This window comes from Populus alba, chromosome 12, assembly GCF_005239225.2.
Source record: "Populus alba chromosome 12, ASM523922v2, whole genome shotgun sequence".
NCBI lineage: Eukaryota > Viridiplantae > Streptophyta > Magnoliopsida > Malpighiales > Salicaceae > Populus > Populus alba.
Genome location: NC_133295.1, coordinates 13,078,082 through 13,094,918, shown reverse-complemented (window position 1 = coordinate 13,094,918; position 16,837 = coordinate 13,078,082). Strand labels below are relative to the sequence as shown.

At 35.9% G+C, this 16,837-nt stretch overlaps 2 protein-coding genes across 2 annotated transcripts; both read left to right on the top strand.

The window, feature by feature from the left end:
* The first annotated feature begins 5,581 nt into the window (after positions 1-5,581).
* On the top strand, positions 5,582-11,476 carry LOC118042506 (arginine biosynthesis bifunctional protein ArgJ, chloroplastic). The gene is made up of 16 exons (XM_035050214.2): positions 5,582-5,896; positions 6,266-6,389; positions 6,597-6,670; positions 7,071-7,115; positions 7,310-7,360; positions 7,454-7,522; positions 7,627-7,685; positions 7,879-7,948; positions 8,453-8,533; positions 8,618-8,704; positions 9,327-9,449; positions 9,932-9,994; positions 10,324-10,401; positions 10,482-10,627; positions 10,769-10,839; positions 11,221-11,476. Exons 1-16 carry the CDS (start codon positions 5,675-5,677, stop codon positions 11,301-11,303), a joined length of 1,446 nt encoding a protein of 481 aa, XP_034906105.1. The 5' UTR covers positions 5,582-5,674; the 3' UTR covers positions 11,304-11,476.
* A 2,212-nt stretch (positions 11,477-13,688) lies between these two features.
* On the top strand, positions 13,689-16,106 carry LOC118042505 (peptide methionine sulfoxide reductase A1). The gene is made up of 2 exons (XM_035050213.2): positions 13,689-14,289; positions 15,605-16,106. The coding sequence occupies exons 1-2, from the start codon at positions 13,753-13,755 to the stop codon at positions 15,854-15,856; spliced, it is 789 nt and encodes a 262-aa protein (XP_034906104.1). The 5' UTR covers positions 13,689-13,752; the 3' UTR covers positions 15,857-16,106.
* The last annotated feature ends 731 nt before the right edge of the window (positions 16,107-16,837 follow it).

Here is a 16,837-nt window from a genome sequence, read left to right as displayed (position 1 = left end):
GACTTGGATAGAAGCTACCTGTCTAAAGTCATAATTGGCAATGGAGACTTTGTGAAGGTTGAAGGAAAAGGAGCAATTGCAGTAGAAACACTGTCAGGTACAAAAATTCTTAAAAATGTTCTTTATGTGCCTAAGATCAACCAGAATCTAGTTAGTGTGGGTCAATTGATTGAATCTGGATATTCAATAGTTTTTAATGATGGAGTATGTGACATTAAAGATAGAAATGGAGTACTTTTACTTTCTGCAAAAATGATGAATCGAAGCTTTAATGTTAATTGGAATGAAGTTTGTTTGAGTGCTAATACTTATGAGTGCAAGGAATCTGTTCTTTGGCACAAAAGGCTGGGACATTTCAATTATGCAACTCTGAAAAGAATGGCTGACCAGCAGATGACTCACGGGTACCAGATATTCAAGAACAGCAAATTATTTGTGAAGCTTGTCAGCTGGGAAAACAAACCAGAGTTGTTTTTCCTGACAATGCATATAGGGCAGTGTCAAGACTCCAACTTGTACACACAGATGTGTGTGGACCTATGCACAATGAATCATTAAATGGTTCAAAGTATTTTCTTCTGTTTATTGATGATTTTAGCAGGTTCTGCTGGGTTTATTTTCTAAAATCCAAATCTGATGTGTTTGCTGAGTTTGTCAAGTTTAAGGCAGCAGTGGAACTAGAAACAGGAAACAAATTGAAGATATTGAGATCTGACAATGGAGGAGAGTATACCTCTCGACAATTTGAAGCATACCTGGCTAAAGAAGGGATTAAACACCAGCTGACTGTTCCTTACACACCACAGCAGAATGGTGTAAGTGAAAGAAGAAACCGAACTTTGATGGAGATGGCAAGATGTTTGTTATATGAGAAGAAGCTGCCATTGAATTTCTGGGCAGAAGCAGTAAACACAGCATCATATCTTATAAATCGAATGGCTTCAAGAGTTTTAGCAGATAAAACTCCTTATGAACTCTGGTATGGTTTTAAACCTAGTATTGATCATCTAAAGGTATTTGGCAGCATTTGTTATGTTTTGAAACCTGAAGTGAGAAGAAGAAAACTTGACCAAAAGGCTGATGTGGGGATCTTTATAGGCTATAGTACAACATCTAAGGCTTATAAAATTTATGATATGAATTCTAACAAAGTTGTGGTTGCTAGAAATGTCAAAGTGGTAGAAAATGCTGCTTGGGATTGGAAAAGTTTATCGGGTGAAGGATCAAAACAGATGCAACAAGATAAGTTAGATGCTGCAAACATGATTGATCAACAATCAGATGTTGCTGGGAATAATGAGCAACAAAGTGAGTGGGATGCTGCAGAGAATATTGATGATCAACCAGTAAAAGGGACTAGATCTCTATCAGATATCTATAGCAGGTGCAATGTAGCTGAGGCAGAACCTGTAGATGTTGAGGAAGCTATGAATTCTCAAGTTTGGGTAGCAGCAATGAAGGAGGAGCTAGCAATGATAGACAAAAATCAAACATGGATGCTAGTTGACAGACCAACTCATAAGAAGGTAATTGGAGTGAAATGGATTTTCAAAACAAAATTAAATGCAGATGGTAAGATCAACAAGCATAAAGCCAGACTTGTAGTGAAAGGATATTCACAAGAGGCTGGGATCGACTTCACAGAAACTTTTGCTCCAGATTCCAGACATGAAACAATGAAGCTCCTGCTTGCTCTAGCAGCACAAAACGGTTGGTATATATTTCAATTGGATGTTAAATCTGCATTTTTGAATGGTATGCTATATGAAGAGATTTATGTTGAGCAGCCTGCTGGTTTTGAAAAATCAAATTCAACAAACAAGGTTTATTTACTGAAGAAGGCATTGTATGGATTGAAACAAGCTCCTAGAGCTTGGTATAGCAGGCTGGATAATCATCTTTTAAGCTTGGGATTTAACAAGAGCATGAATGAGGTAACTTTATATGTGAAACATGCTGCTGGACATAAACTAATTGTATCAGTTTATGTTGATGATTTGCTAATCACAGGGGACAAGGAGCAGCTTGTAGAGGAATTCAAAACTAACATGAAAGACATGTTTGAGATGAATGAACTTGGTTTGTTGACATATTTTTTAGGAATGGAAGTAACTCAAACTAATCAAGGTTACTTTCTTTGTCAAAAACGTTTTTCCTTGAAAATACTGGACAACTTTGCAATGAGCAATTGTAAACCAGTGAGCACACCTATGATACAGGGACAGAAGCTAATGAAAGAGGATGGATCACCAAAAGCTGATGGGAAAATTTACAGGAGTCTAATTGGAAGTTTGCTGTATTTAACAGCCACACGTCCTGACATTCAATTTGCTGTGAATTATCTTTCCAGGTTCATGCAAGATCCAAGTCAAAACCACTTTGTGGCAGCTAAGAGAGTATTAAGATATTTGAGAGGGACTGCAGGTTTTGGCATCCATTTTGAGAAGTCCAGCTCAATCAATCTTGTTGGATTTTCAGATAGTGACTGGGGAGGGAGTGATGAAGGAATGATGAGTACTTCAGGCTACTGTTTTGCTGTGGGGAAGAATGTGTTTTGCTGGAATTCAAAGAAACAATCGATGGTGGCACATTCTACAGCAGAGGCTGAATACATAGCTGCTTATGTAGCAGCAAAACAACTAATATGGCTGAGGAAGATGCTAAGTGACTTAGACTGCAATCAACAAAATCCCACAACATTGTTTTGTGACAATACATCAGCTATAGCCATTTCTAAAAATTCTGTTTTTCATGATAGAACCAAGCACATGAAGATTAAATTTCATGCAATCAAGCAGTTTCAGCAAGAAGGAGAACTGGAACTATGCTACTGCACTTCTGAAGATCAACTAGCAGATTTTTTCACCAAACCGTTGGCTAAAATCAGGTTTGAAGATCTGAGGGCAAGAATTGGAATTACTAGCTTTGGAACCAAGGAGGAGTGTTGAAGTTTGGTACCTAAGCTAGAACAGGATTACTTAGCAGTAATCTACTGCATGACTATCTAGTTGTTAGCTGAGATTACTATCTAGATTAGGATATGTTTCTGAATTCTTTTAAGTTTATCTAGGATTAATCTAACTTGTAAACATCTCCTTGAATAAAGGAGAAGTTGGCTGGTACGTTTCTAGTGTTTGTTTTCTTTTGTAATTCTGTTTTCTTTCTCTATAAATAAAGGGCATGGGATGGCAGTAACCAACTAACTGAATTCTGCTCTTTGTTCTTTACACTTAATTATTAAGTTCTGAGTTCTTTATGTTTGTTCTTTTCATCGTGCACTTAGTTCTTTGTTCTTTTCTCTTTTATCAGCAAACATAAAGTTGTTCTTTATAGTTCTACAGTACTTTGCACGGTTGATGTGTGAACCAATTCATAATGCAGCATGCTATGGTAAATCATGCAAAAGATCATTGTAATTTGATTGCCCCGTTGAGATTATAATTGAACTTATTATAAACCCACCAATCCATACTGATACTCGTAAAATTATCGATCATCAGTTTCTATAAATGGCAGTCCAAGTTACAGAAATATAATACTTCCCAGCCAAGATGCATGGAGATTTTCTCACACAGCCACACCATATACAGAAGCGAACTCTCTTATTTGTACCTTTCGATCTTAAGGGTGAAATGTGCATCCTGGCATGGTTCACCAGTGTCATGAACAAGAACACTAGAACTGTTAATTTTTTATATACACCACAAAATACAGAGATTAAGCAAATATCTTGGAAAACTACAGCTTCAGTAGGTCTACATGTGGGAGTAAATGTTCCAAAATACCAGAACCAAAAAGAGGAACTCAAATTGTCATCACTGATCACCGCTTGCTTGGTAGAAGTTTAGAGATTGACAAATCCAGACCCCTAAACCCATGCACTGTAGCTGTTGCAGACGTGTGGGAACTCAGTTCTAAATGTCGAGCTGCATATACACAACATGATAGAAAGAAGAAGTAAATTATGAACTACATAAAACCCTATTGAAGAGACAAAATGAGAATGTTATAACGATAATTCATGAAAAAAGTGACCGATTCAAGATGACTAGCGGAAAATGCAGAACCACAGAAGGCGAATAAAAAGGTGAGGTGATGGCTTAGTCGAAGTCAATAGCATGAAGTAATAAATCAATAGCTGAGAAAAAGAATCTTAGAAGTATTACACCATTGGTACATGTATGCCCTTTTCTTGCAACAAATTTCTTACAAATGCATGCGCATTTCTCCCTGGTGGTCAAAGAAGGAGGCCAACCAATCTGCCCAGAAAGTATAGGGTGTAGCATGTTCCATACAAATCGCATAAAAAACATAATTTCTTCGAAAGATAGAGTGACTCTCTTTTTTTATATTGACCAACTCTTGACAATCTGTTTTTTTTTTTTTGTTACTAAAAGAAACACAATTTGCATACAATTACCCTAAAATTTATTCAATTGCAAAAATGCTTACTATAATCAATAAAACCATAAATTATAAATCCAGTCATTTTATATATTTTTTGTCAAGAAAAAATATTATTTGTTAGAGTAGGTTTTGCTCTTAAAACACAACATAAATCCATTTGAAATAAAAATCAACACGCTTTGAATGGAAAAAACAAAACAAAAAAAACACAATACTTTTACAATTCTTAAGATGTAATAAATGAATATTTTTAAATATTAATTCAATCCAAATCAAATGGACAAAAACAACCACACGTGTATCAATTAAAAAATAAATAAAAAATATAATCCAAAATATCACTAATTCGAGTCTCATAAACTTTAAAATTATTGAAGATTTACATGGTTGTTAACTTCATGACTTATATGCGCACAAACTGACCAGAATACCCACTCTAATAATAATAATTAAAAAAAAAAAGAATGCATGAAATTCTCATTGAGGTGAAACTTAATGAATCATTACTTCTACCGAAAGAAAATCTATTTAATATTATTATGTAAATTAATTTGAAACAAAAGTAAACCAACCCTAATGATTTTTGTTTAATAAAATAGTTGAATATAATCACATTACTTTAGACAATATTATATAAAAAATAAAAAAGATCGAGAGATTTAGTAACATTTAACATGGGATGGCTACACCAAAAACGAAAATATATATAATAAAAAAACCCATAAAACCACACATATAAGATTGTTTTCCTTTCTCTGTGGAAGATTTATTATACGTATAGATAGATGAAGAAAAAATAATGGCATGAATGGTTCATTTCTTACTGAATTAGAGATGAAGAAACTGCAAAATGTTTCAAATCTTTTGTTAGTTATTTAGTAGTGAAGACCAAATTGAATCTTTTTGAGAAAAAAAGAAAAAGAAAAAGGGGGGTGATATTAAGAAGATTCAAACTATAGGTGTAAAATTGAAGCATTGATAAATCTACAAGGATAAAAATATAGTTTACCCGAAAATCAATCTTCTTTACCAGTCAGGGAGGAATCAGAACATAATTAATTTAATTAGCGTTAAATCCACGTTTCAGTAATCACCATAAAATAAATAAATAAATTCAAAACAATTTTTTAAGAAAACACCCTTCAAAGTTCCATATATATATATATAAAGCCGCCAATCAGTGGTCACTCTGCTGCTGCTACTGTGTATAAAAAGACCACTGGCGCCGGTTGTTTCAGCTTCTGCATTCGCCGCCACTTCCCAAAAGATGCATACTTGTGCTCCTCCTCATCACTTTTCCTCTCTAAAGTTCCCTGAACTTCATGGCTCCTCAAAGCTTAATAATTTGCAGGTTTTGAGGACTTTGGGTTTGAGTAAGAGAAGCTTTAAGGTATTTGCAGTGGCTGCTTCATCGTCATCAAGCATGAGTGAGGCCTCTAATTATATACCTGCTGCTCCTATTTTTCTTCCTGAAGGACCATGGCAGCAAGTAAGTTTTGCCCGTTATTTTTTTATTGATTTCTTTGTTTGGTTAACATTTTCAAGATGAAGATTTTATTAGTATTTGATTGTTATTCTGCATTTTCTAGTCTCAAGATGGTGTTAGCATTGATGGGTTTTTTCTGGTTTTGTTCTTGAGATGACCAAAAATGTTAGTGCATGAAAATCATAATGAGTTTTTGATTAATTACGAGTTAATTACCTTAACGATTAATGCTAGAATCAAGATGGAATTTTATCTAATATTTTATTTTATTTTATTTTTTGGTTATTATTCTTGAAGAGCTTTTAGTTAACAGGGCGTCTTTATTTGATTTTCATGAAATGGTGACCAAGTTTGCAACTTTTGTGAGGATAGATTCCTGGGGGAGTTACTGCTGCAAAGGGGTTCAAAGCGGCAGGAATATATGGTGGATTGCGTGCCAAAGGAGAGAAGCCTGATCTTGCGCTTGTTACTTGTGATGTTGACGCTACAGCTGCAGGTAAAGGTTTCACATTTTAGTGGATATTATGTGTTTTACATGTTGTTATGGACTTTTAGGTTTGAGGTTATGGTGATTATTTTTCTCTAGGTAGATAGGTTAAACCGCTTGAATTGCTTTGCTTGTGATGGACAAATTATTGGCATCATGAAAGAAATTAGATTATTTGATCTGAGAACTGGTATTTCATATTCTTTTTATCTCCAGGGGCATTCACTACCAACATGGTTGCAGCTGCACCAGTATTATACTGTAAAAATGCATTAGATATCTCAAAAACAGTAAGCCAGAGTCTTATTTTTGCATTGCTTGTATTTAATTGCTTTTCCTCTTCTTTTGCTTTTTTTTTCTTTTTTTATTCTTTTGAAAGAATGACCTACACTGTCTAGTAGACATGATTTAGATGTTATCTTTTTCACCGGCAGTAGTAGATACTTTAACTTTGAATCTGCTAGGTGTCGCTCAACTATTTCGACATTATTTTGATACAACTTTGTAGGCCATCGGGTGCATGCTTTCACGGCATTTTGGTTTTTTTGGATTTCAAATGCTCTTTAATCCAACACCATTGTTATACGTGGACAAGTAGCTTTTTTAATACATTCTATTATTATTTATACCGTGATTTCTTATCTTGGTTCAATTCTCTAATCATAAGTTGATGGCATGATTTTGCATCAGGCACGTGCAGTGTTGATAAATGCTGGTCAAGCAAATGCAGCAACAGTAAGTTTCGCCCACATAGCTGGATGGTCCATGTGCAATATTGTTTTTCATATTTCCATATGTTTGTCCAAGAATGAACTGATCTTAGCTTGTAAGCATAGAAAACTTAGGAATTCCTTTAGTTAATGTCACTTTACTGCTAATATGAGTGTGCTGAGTCTTACATGATTAAGATACGTACCATCCACATCCAGGGTGATGCAGGCTACCAAGATGTGCTAGAATCTGCTGGTGCCCTTGCTATGGTATTCAATCTTTGAGTTGAAATCTCAATTTCATGAAAATCATGTTTTAACTGAATCCTTATTCACTTCTCATTTTGTGCCTTTTATCTTCAGTTACTTAAATTGAAGCCAGAGGAAGTTTTGATTGAATCCACTGGTATCATAGGTCAAAGAATAAAGAAGGTATGGATGATTGATTCTACTGTCAATAAGTTTGTAAGCCTGCTACGCTGCTCTGTTGATGTGCTCTGTGCCATGCAGCTTATTTTTTGTGATGAACTGTGCAGGGAGCACTTCTAAATTCGCTTCCAAAACTGGTTAACTCTTTATCTCCATCCATTGAAGGGTACATTTCTACTATCTGTTATTTAGTTTAAAAGTTATGAGCTCCCATATTTGTTGAACAACCCAATTGTATTTACTCTCTTATCCTTGTCCAGGTGTGACATTTATCATATAGATAGGTTCTAGTTCTCAATAATTGCCTCAACAGGTGTTATTTCCATTTTGAAAAAAAATGATATTCAGTGCATATGCAGGGCAGGTTCTGCAGCTGTCGCAATCACAACTACTGACCTTGTAAGCAAGAGTGTGGCCGTTGAGTCTCAGGTATGTGAAAAGTTGTTCTTAAAGAGCTGGTGATCTTGCTTCTTGTTGGATATAAACCACCATAACTTTACTCTGTCTATGTACAACACTACCATGACTTTCTCATTCTATTCCTTTGTTAAATTGATCTATGCTTTAATTTCGGATCATCAACGTAAAGAGTATTCTGTTCTAAAGAAAAAGGGAGAAACATTAAGAGTATCCAAAATCATTGCTTGAATACCAATGCATCTTATGCCAACTTTAAAAAGAAGGGTGGAGCTTTGAAAAGTGTTCAACAATTATATTATTCAATTGTGATCAGTAAGCATTAATTGTACATATTTTATTGGTGTTCAAAAGCTAGTCCACTGCCTTTACATGTTACTCATTTTCCACTTGGATGACAGCATTTTCTGAACACAGAACTTCGACCTTTTGAGAGATACTTCCTTGTAATTCATGCTTTTTTAATATGAATTCATAGCAGAAAGGCAGGGTATTACAATTTGTTAAATGCCTCAGGTTGGAGGGACAAATATAAAAGTTGGGGGAATGGCCAAAGGTTCTGGGATGATCCACCCAAATATGGCCACCATGCTCGGTGTATGTCTCCTCCACTGCTTCTCTCAATTTTTCTGGGAAAGCACACTTTATCATTCTATTCTTTGACAATACCATCTTTTGCAGGTTATAACGACTGATGCCCTTGTCAACAGTGATGTTTGGAGAAAGATGGTGCAGATTTCAGTGAATCGGAGTTTTAACCAAATAACTGTATGTTACATATGGCTTTTGTACTGCCTGTTTCTAAAGTTCTGCACTGGTTTCATTAAGTTGGCTAATGTTGAACTGGAGCTAGATTTTATGTGGTCCCTACTCCCTATTGCCTGAAAAATTTAATGCTGAGACTATAATGGCAGGTCATTTTTTTCCCCAGAGTTTTCCTGCTGGATTAATTAGAGAAATGTTAAGATGGTTTCCTGACTCTATCAAACTGTAGCTGTAGACATCGGTGGCTGACAATAGCATTGTGAACTTAACTCAGATATGAATTTCAATGTATCCATAAGACCACATAATTTTAATATTCATTCTGGTTTTGTATAATGCTCTTTTATGACAAAAGTTTTCTATTGTTTTGTTCTAATATACCTGAATGTCTATCCATTCATGGAGTGTGATCATCATTTCTTTCTTTCAAGTACAATCATATTCATGCTCAGTTTGATTGCAAATGGTAATTTTTATACATGCGATACCTTAGTGCACACTTGAATTGCATTGCTTCTTGTTTAGCAAGGCTTCCTTTCATTGAAAAGGCATACAAAGTTTTCTTCACTAAACAATTGGATTGTGGTTTTAGTTTATTGGGCTGATTCACACTTGTTTGCTACAGGTAGATGGGGATACAAGTACAAATGATACAGTCATTGCTTTGGCTAGCGGATTATCTGGATCAATCTCAATATCTAACATAAACTGCCATGAGGCAATGCAACTTCAAGCATGCCTTGATGCTGTAAGTTTGGCTGCCATGCAACTTTTTATTCACCCTCGATGGTTCAGCATTTACTTAATTGCCAAACAACCAAACATAATAGTTTTGTCCTTGTTATTTTCTGAACTAAGCTTTATAACTCTAAAATCATTCTCAAGTTTATCAAGCATTCCCTCTCACCAACAATCATTTATTTTATGTTAACTGTAAACTATCTATAACATCTCTGTCTTTCCCTTTTCATATTCATCATTTGATAACGTATTTCTCTGTTCTGTGGCTATTTTTTATATAAATAAAGATGAATATATTAACTATGCTCTGTGGCTATATCCTCTCTAACATAAACTCTCACTAATTTTCTGCAACAATCATGGAAACTTGTTAGGATTTGGTGTTGAAAGGGTTATGGGCTAGCCCGTGATTGTATAGGGACCTTGTAGTTATTTAGATTATATCTTGTATGAAGTCTAAATTTTTTTAAAAAAAACAACTATTCTCAGGTAATGCAAGGTCTTGCAAAATCAATAGCTTGGGATGGAGAAGGAGCTACATGTCTAATTGAGGTTTGCTTCTCGTCTTAAAGATTGTACATACTTGATTAGCCAAGGTTTTTAATTACAGTACCGGCACTAACAGACATCTAAGAAATTGAAGCTAATTTATGCCCAGCATAACATTTAACTAATGCAAAACTTGGTTTGCGCACAACTCTTGACAGAATAGCTGATTCTTATCCCTGATTCCTATCCCCAGGACATTATGATCTTCCACAATTAGAATAAGATGGTTCTAGGAATATATATATTGAGCATTTGACAGCTTTCTCCTGGAACAAACCTAATTTATCTGAAAATCGTTGAAAATTTCAGCTAGTTGTGACTTGGCTGTGTAGGTCACAGTAACTGGGGCAGAAAGTGAGGCGAAGGCAGCAAAAATTGCACGCTCAGTAGCATCGTCTTCTCTTGTCAAGGCATGATATCAGAACTCAAAACATCATCTGTTGATGCGTCAACTTCATTATGTCTAACTTGCAGTCAATGATTATACCAGGCAGCTGTTTATGGCAGAGATCCAAACTGGGGACGCATTGCTGCTGCTGCTGGCTATGCAGGAATTCCTTTCCACCAAAACGATCTTCGTATTATGCTGGGAGATATTTTGCTGATGGATAATGGGCAACCACTTTCATTTGACAGGTGAGAATTGGGCCTGCTTCTGTAAATGAAAACATCTTTTTTATCTTCAAGGTGACGAGTTCTTGTTTTCCATCTTATTTGAGCGTATCATTGCTATCCTTTTCCATTTTATTCCAATTATTGATGACTGGAGATTTTCAGGTCTGCGGCCAGTAACTATCTTAGGAAGGCTGGTGAGATCCATGGCACGGTTGGAATCTACATATCCGTGGGTAAGCTTCTGAAACATTTGTGGATCATTTACGTACCATGCCGGTATTTTCCTTCTTTTATTGATTCCACTTCATGTTCAAAGGCAAACTCTTCTCATACAACAAGAAATCTAATGTTTCTGGCCTGCTCTATCTGCTAATTTGCCATTGCTTTAATAATAACCACCACGCAAAAGCTACCATGCTATTTAATTTAGCAAACTCATTTGCACAACACGTAAAGGCTCATGCAGTTTTCCCTACACATTACTGCCGATGAGCTGCTCATTCCAGGAACTTTCAATAACCTTAGATCCATGTCAATTAAGAAGCAATGTTTTACTTGCTGCACCCTCTGAGTTTAACATATTTGATGGTCTGTGTATCTGTTTTTTTCCACAGGTGATGGACCAGGAAGCGGGCAAGCCTGGGGCTGTGATTTAAGTTATGATTATGTCAAAATAAATGCTGAATACACAACATAGACAAATTCTCACCTTTTCTTTCCTTTGCCAGTTCTCCCCTGTTTGAGATGTTAGGCTGTATGATGATATCATCAATGAAGTGTTCCCTTTATATTATTGAATAATATCATTGACTTGTCAGAAATAATAAGTTGAACCCTGTGAGTTATTCGAAGCGTGATAATTTTGTAGTCTTTGGAATTTTGTGGTTATCAAAATGCAATTTGTTCACTAATCTCCATTACAGCCGCAGCATGTCATGTGCACGTAATTACAAGAAAAAGAATAGGAACCAGAAACATAACAGGCACATGTGAATCGGAGGTTCTGCCAAAGTTACTAAACCTCGCATGTTCTATGAATTGGTCTCAAGTTTGGATTACAGGTTGGAATGGTCACCTTGACCTTGTCAATTTAAAAATAATATCATCTCAAGATTTAAAGAAAAATAAAGTTGAATAGGTTGTTGGGGTTGTTTGGGTTACGGGTTATAACTTGACCTATCAGGTTGAATAAAAAGAGTAGTCGTATCATACTAATTTTAAAACGATGTTATTTCAAGATTTTTAAAAACATTAAAGTCAAGCACTAAATTGATCGTGTTACAAATAAACATATCGAGTTTAATAGATATAATCGAGTTAATTTTTATCAAATTTAATTTGAAAATCAACTAGATCTTAAGTCCTTGCCATCCTGGGTGGAATCTGCAAACTGACTAGAATAGATTGGCACAACGATGTTATCTTGTAACCAACAAGAATCTTTACCATCGTCATCTCTTCCTACTTTTATAGGAGAAGGCTTCTTAGTAGGTGATGGTCATCAATGGATTTCCAGACACAACATTTTATCCTGTAGGGTTTTTTCTTTTTTCTTTTTTTTTTTTAGGTGCATGTTTTTTTAAACATAGATCAAATTTTTATCCTTGCCTGTTTCTATGAGAGGTGGATTGCTTAGGAAAGTCGTCCAGGGGATGTGGAATTGGCTTTCGATCAGAAACACAGCAGGAAAATAGATATCTAGTTTTTACTGGTTTTATTGGTGGCTGAGTTACAAGCCATGAGGCAAGGTCTTCTGCATGCTTAGGACTTGAAATTTCGGAGCGTTGTTCTTGATATTGACTGCTCCCAGGCAGCTATTCGCCTGATCATTGAGCCAATCTCTTGATTCCATCCATGTCTGTGGTAGTGGCTGCTATCAAGAAGCTGCTGTCTAGATCTTGTGCTGCTGTGTTGGCTAAAATGGGAGTTGCTGGTACCAATCCTTGCTTCTTCTGGACTGATCCTTTTCAAGTTCTGCAGAATTTTCTAGGGGATGTTTCAACTTCTGCACAATCAAATTGCTTTTTAAATATACGAGTTACTGCATAGTTTTAAATTTAGATAAAGCAATTCCCACAAAGAAGTATGAACACGTCAAACGCATGAAATCTCAAAAATAAAATATAATTTTAGATCTAATTATTAGATTATGCTCAGATTAAGATGTAGCTTTTCTTCTACTAAATCCCTATTTGGTTAGTTTAATCTCAAATCAAGTCCGAATCGAGTCTCGAGTCATCAAGTCTATTTTCAACATTGTTAGGTTTTTAAAAAAATTATCCTTGAACTTGCGTATATAACTTGCCCACACAAGTTTCCAATCCCGAATGTTGGCTCAGCGGTTGAAGGGACTTATTCTCTTTCTCTGCATCCTGGGTTCAAACCTTACTGTACACGCCTGTCACTCTTGCGGTGCCTTACATGTTCACTGGATTTGCAGGATATTCAGTGAGCCGTGGGATTAGTCGTGGTGCGCGCAAGCTGGTCCGAACATCCACGTAAATAAAAAAAAAAAAAAAAGTTTCCAATCCCGAATGTTGTAAGGTGAGAGTGATGTCTCCATGAAGCTGTCTAAAGAAAGGAACTCGTATTGTAAGAGCGTGTTTGGCAGTGTGGTAGCGGTTGCTTTTCAAATAGCTTTTCGTGCCGAAATACATACCAATGATGTTTTTCTATTTTTTAAAAATTATTTTTGACATCAGCACATCAAAACGATCCAAAAAGTACAAACCACACTTAATTTTAACAAAAAAAAATTCAAAATTTGACGAAACGCAGGTTGAAACGCACAGCTAAACACTACCTAAATCTATCATGATAAAAATAAATTTGTCGATCCATTTATGTACACTTAATTAAAAAAAAACACTTAATTTTTGTATATTATAATTAATTGAGGAAAAATCTATCTGTAGAAAGCTTAATTCGATTTTTGATCTGTACAAGTAATACAGGTATTTCCTCCTTGAATTCTTTTTCAAAATCCTCCTACTCAAGAAGAAAAGGAAAAGAAAATCTCCTCGAAATTAAATTTTAGAGAAAAACAAATAATTACAGAAACAATATAAAATATATTTCTCCAGTTTTAACCAATAGCAACATAACTAACCAGAACACGTCACACAAACACTAATCCAGTACAAAAAATGCTCCAAACTCTATCCACCCATCTCTCGTCCACCTCCACCTCCACCTCCACCACCACACCTCTCCTCCTCCTCTCAAAACCCTTCCTGTCTCCCTCTGCAAAATCCCAGCTTTCTCACTCCAAACCCTTCAACTTCCCTCGAACCTTAAAATCCATCTCTTATTACAAGCCCCCAATGAACATCCTTAACAAACTAGGCTTTGGTACTAGGTCACCTGACCCATCCACAATGGACCCAACAATCCCACAAGGTCCTGACGATGACTTACCAGCTCCTGGTCAGCAATTTGCTCAGTTTGGAGCTGGTTGTTTTTGGGGTGTTGAATTGGCATTTCAAAGAGTCCCGGGCGTTACCAAAACTGAAGTGGGTTATACTCAAGGCTTATTGCATAATCCAAGTTATGAAGATGTTTGTACTGGTACTACCAAGCATAACGAAGTTGTTAGGGTCCAGTATGACCCTAAAGAGGGTAGCTTTGAGACTTTGCTTGATGCTTTTTGGGCTAGACATGATCCTACTACCTTGAATCGCCAGGTGTGCTTGCTTGAATTGACTTGTTTTTTTAATGGGCTATTGTCAAAATTTGATATTTTTGAGGTTTCTGGTTGAAGTTTGGTGCTTGGTAGGGATATGAGCTGGGTTTTGATTGGATTTTAGTGGATCGGTTTGTAATTGGGTTTTTGTTGATTTTCTTGGATTATTGTTTGATTTGTGGTGCCGTGAGATATAAATTTTTAAAGTTGGTTGCTATTTTGGAGGTTTTGGTGGTTGATATTTTGTGGGTTTTAGTCGATTTGTTTAGTGTATAGTTCTTTTTTTTTTGTTTGTTGGACTGGTTTGTATTTGTGCTCCCTTGATGTGTTTTGTTTTATTTTTATTTTTTGAATTGAAACTCCCTTGATGTGTTGATAGTTGTGTTTTATCTTTTTGGTTCAATTTCTAATTTTTTTTGTCTTTCTTGGGAATGATTTGAGGCGATTTTGGGTCTAATTGCTTGGCTTGTTCTCTCTTTTGGTTAGTTTCCCTTTCTTATCGTTAATAAGTTGCTAAGATGTTTTCTTTTCCTGTTATTAGCTTTTAAAGAAGTCAATAACCTCCCATCCCTTTCTTATTGTCAATTCGTTAGCCTGAAATGAATAGCTTCACAGGCATCGGTTATTGGGAAACTCACATAGAACGATGTAACTGGAAAAGGAAATGGATAGACCTGCTACCCTGGTGTCTACAATGAAGAAACTTAGTTGTCAAATCTGCTTTGATTTCGGATAGTCTAGTGTAGTACCTATTTACTGTATCACTTTGGCAGGGAAAGCCATGAAAATTATAAATGATTTTCTTGAGTTTTCCGAGCATGTTTAAAACTTCCTCACCACTTCACCCTTCTAGGAGTTAATAGTCGCGCGTTGTACTTTTGAGATTTGAGTATCACCTCTCGTTTTGATAATGGTTCTTGGTTCACATTAAGTGCAACCTAACAAGGATTTGCGTTATCAGGTTGCACTTTAATGTTGCTGTGCAAAGGAGTGCAATTTTCATCATGGCTACTCTATGTCATATGAGGATTATTGGGTATTATCACTTTTTTTTCATTGGAACATGCGCTCCATTCGGACATCAATATTCTAGGCAGTAGTCCTGGTATGCCTGTGGTCGTTGCATGTCTTCCTATTTCATTGGTAGCTTATTAAATTACTCCATCCATAGCTGATGTCACTTTATTTGTTTCATTGCTCATAGACATAATCATGATCATCATTATCTCATGGGATTGTATTGTGATATAAATATGATTTCAATGTACTCTTCTCATGGCCTGTTCATTTGCATCTTGTTGGTCCTTGCTGGGCAGGGGAATGATGTGGGAACACAGTACAGGTCTGGAATATACTATTACACCCCCGAGCAGGAGAAGGCAGCAAAGGAATCCATGGAACAGCAGCAGAAGCTCTCGAACAGGAAGATAGTCACGGAGATTTTACCTGCCAAAAAATTCTACCGAGCAGAAGAATACCACCAGCAGTATCTTGCCAAAGGAGGCCGTTTTGGATTTAAACAATCTTCTGAGAAAGGCTGCAATGATCCAATCAGATGCTATGGCTAATTCCTTTACCATCATTAAGAGGCTAACATCGGTATAGGTTAAATATTCTTGACCTGATACAATACCTGTTTATATTGAGAAACCTAAGCTTTTGTATGCTTTGCTGTGTTGTGAATGCCATGTGTTAGCTTCGAGGACATAGATATCTAGTTACCTAAATATGTTTGATGGCTGTGTGCTCTACTGTCTGTGTAAGGTAGGTAGGGCAGAATGGTTGAAATATAGAAATAAAGTTTTTCTACAGTGTCAATGTCTCGCATTATCTGGGACACCGCAGATTTTACTCTTTTTGTTGAAAAGGTGTACCCACTAGGTTGATCACAAAAAAATGCGCTTTGCATGTTTTGCTTACAAGTAAACCTCTTCCCCTTTCTTCCTTTTCCTCATACAAGTAAAGCCTTTCGGGTGAGCATTTCTATGTGCATGGTCTTGTCATTTGATCTGAGAATCAAGCACATTGGTCTTGGGTTGTAAGGTGTGTTGATGGAAAACATTTGCCAACTCTAAGGTATAATGTGGCCAATCGGTATAAAGATTCTCTGAACTATTGCCTGTTTTGATTTACATTCCCTGAACTATTTTTTTCTTCTGATTTTAATACCAAAAATGAGGATCCTATCACTATTGGTTACTTGATCACCACCAAGTGAAAGGTTTTGCTACTAGAAGTTCGTTCATACAAGTTCATATGACATACATTCTCCAAAGTTGTCAGCACATTTTCTAATGAATTTGATTGAATTATCTTACTTTTAGCCCAACCAATTGAATGATGTTGAACTGACCAAACCTCCAGTCATAAAATCTATGCTTCCAACCAGATGTTGGTAGTTTGGACTGACATTTGATCCTTTTCAACCAAATGAGTGCAAGGAAATGCTATAGGTCTGTTTGTGTTTGAGAATGTAGTTGATGAATTTTAATGTGTGTTTTGATATATTAAAATAATTTTTTTTATTTTTAAAATTTCACTTTTAGAAT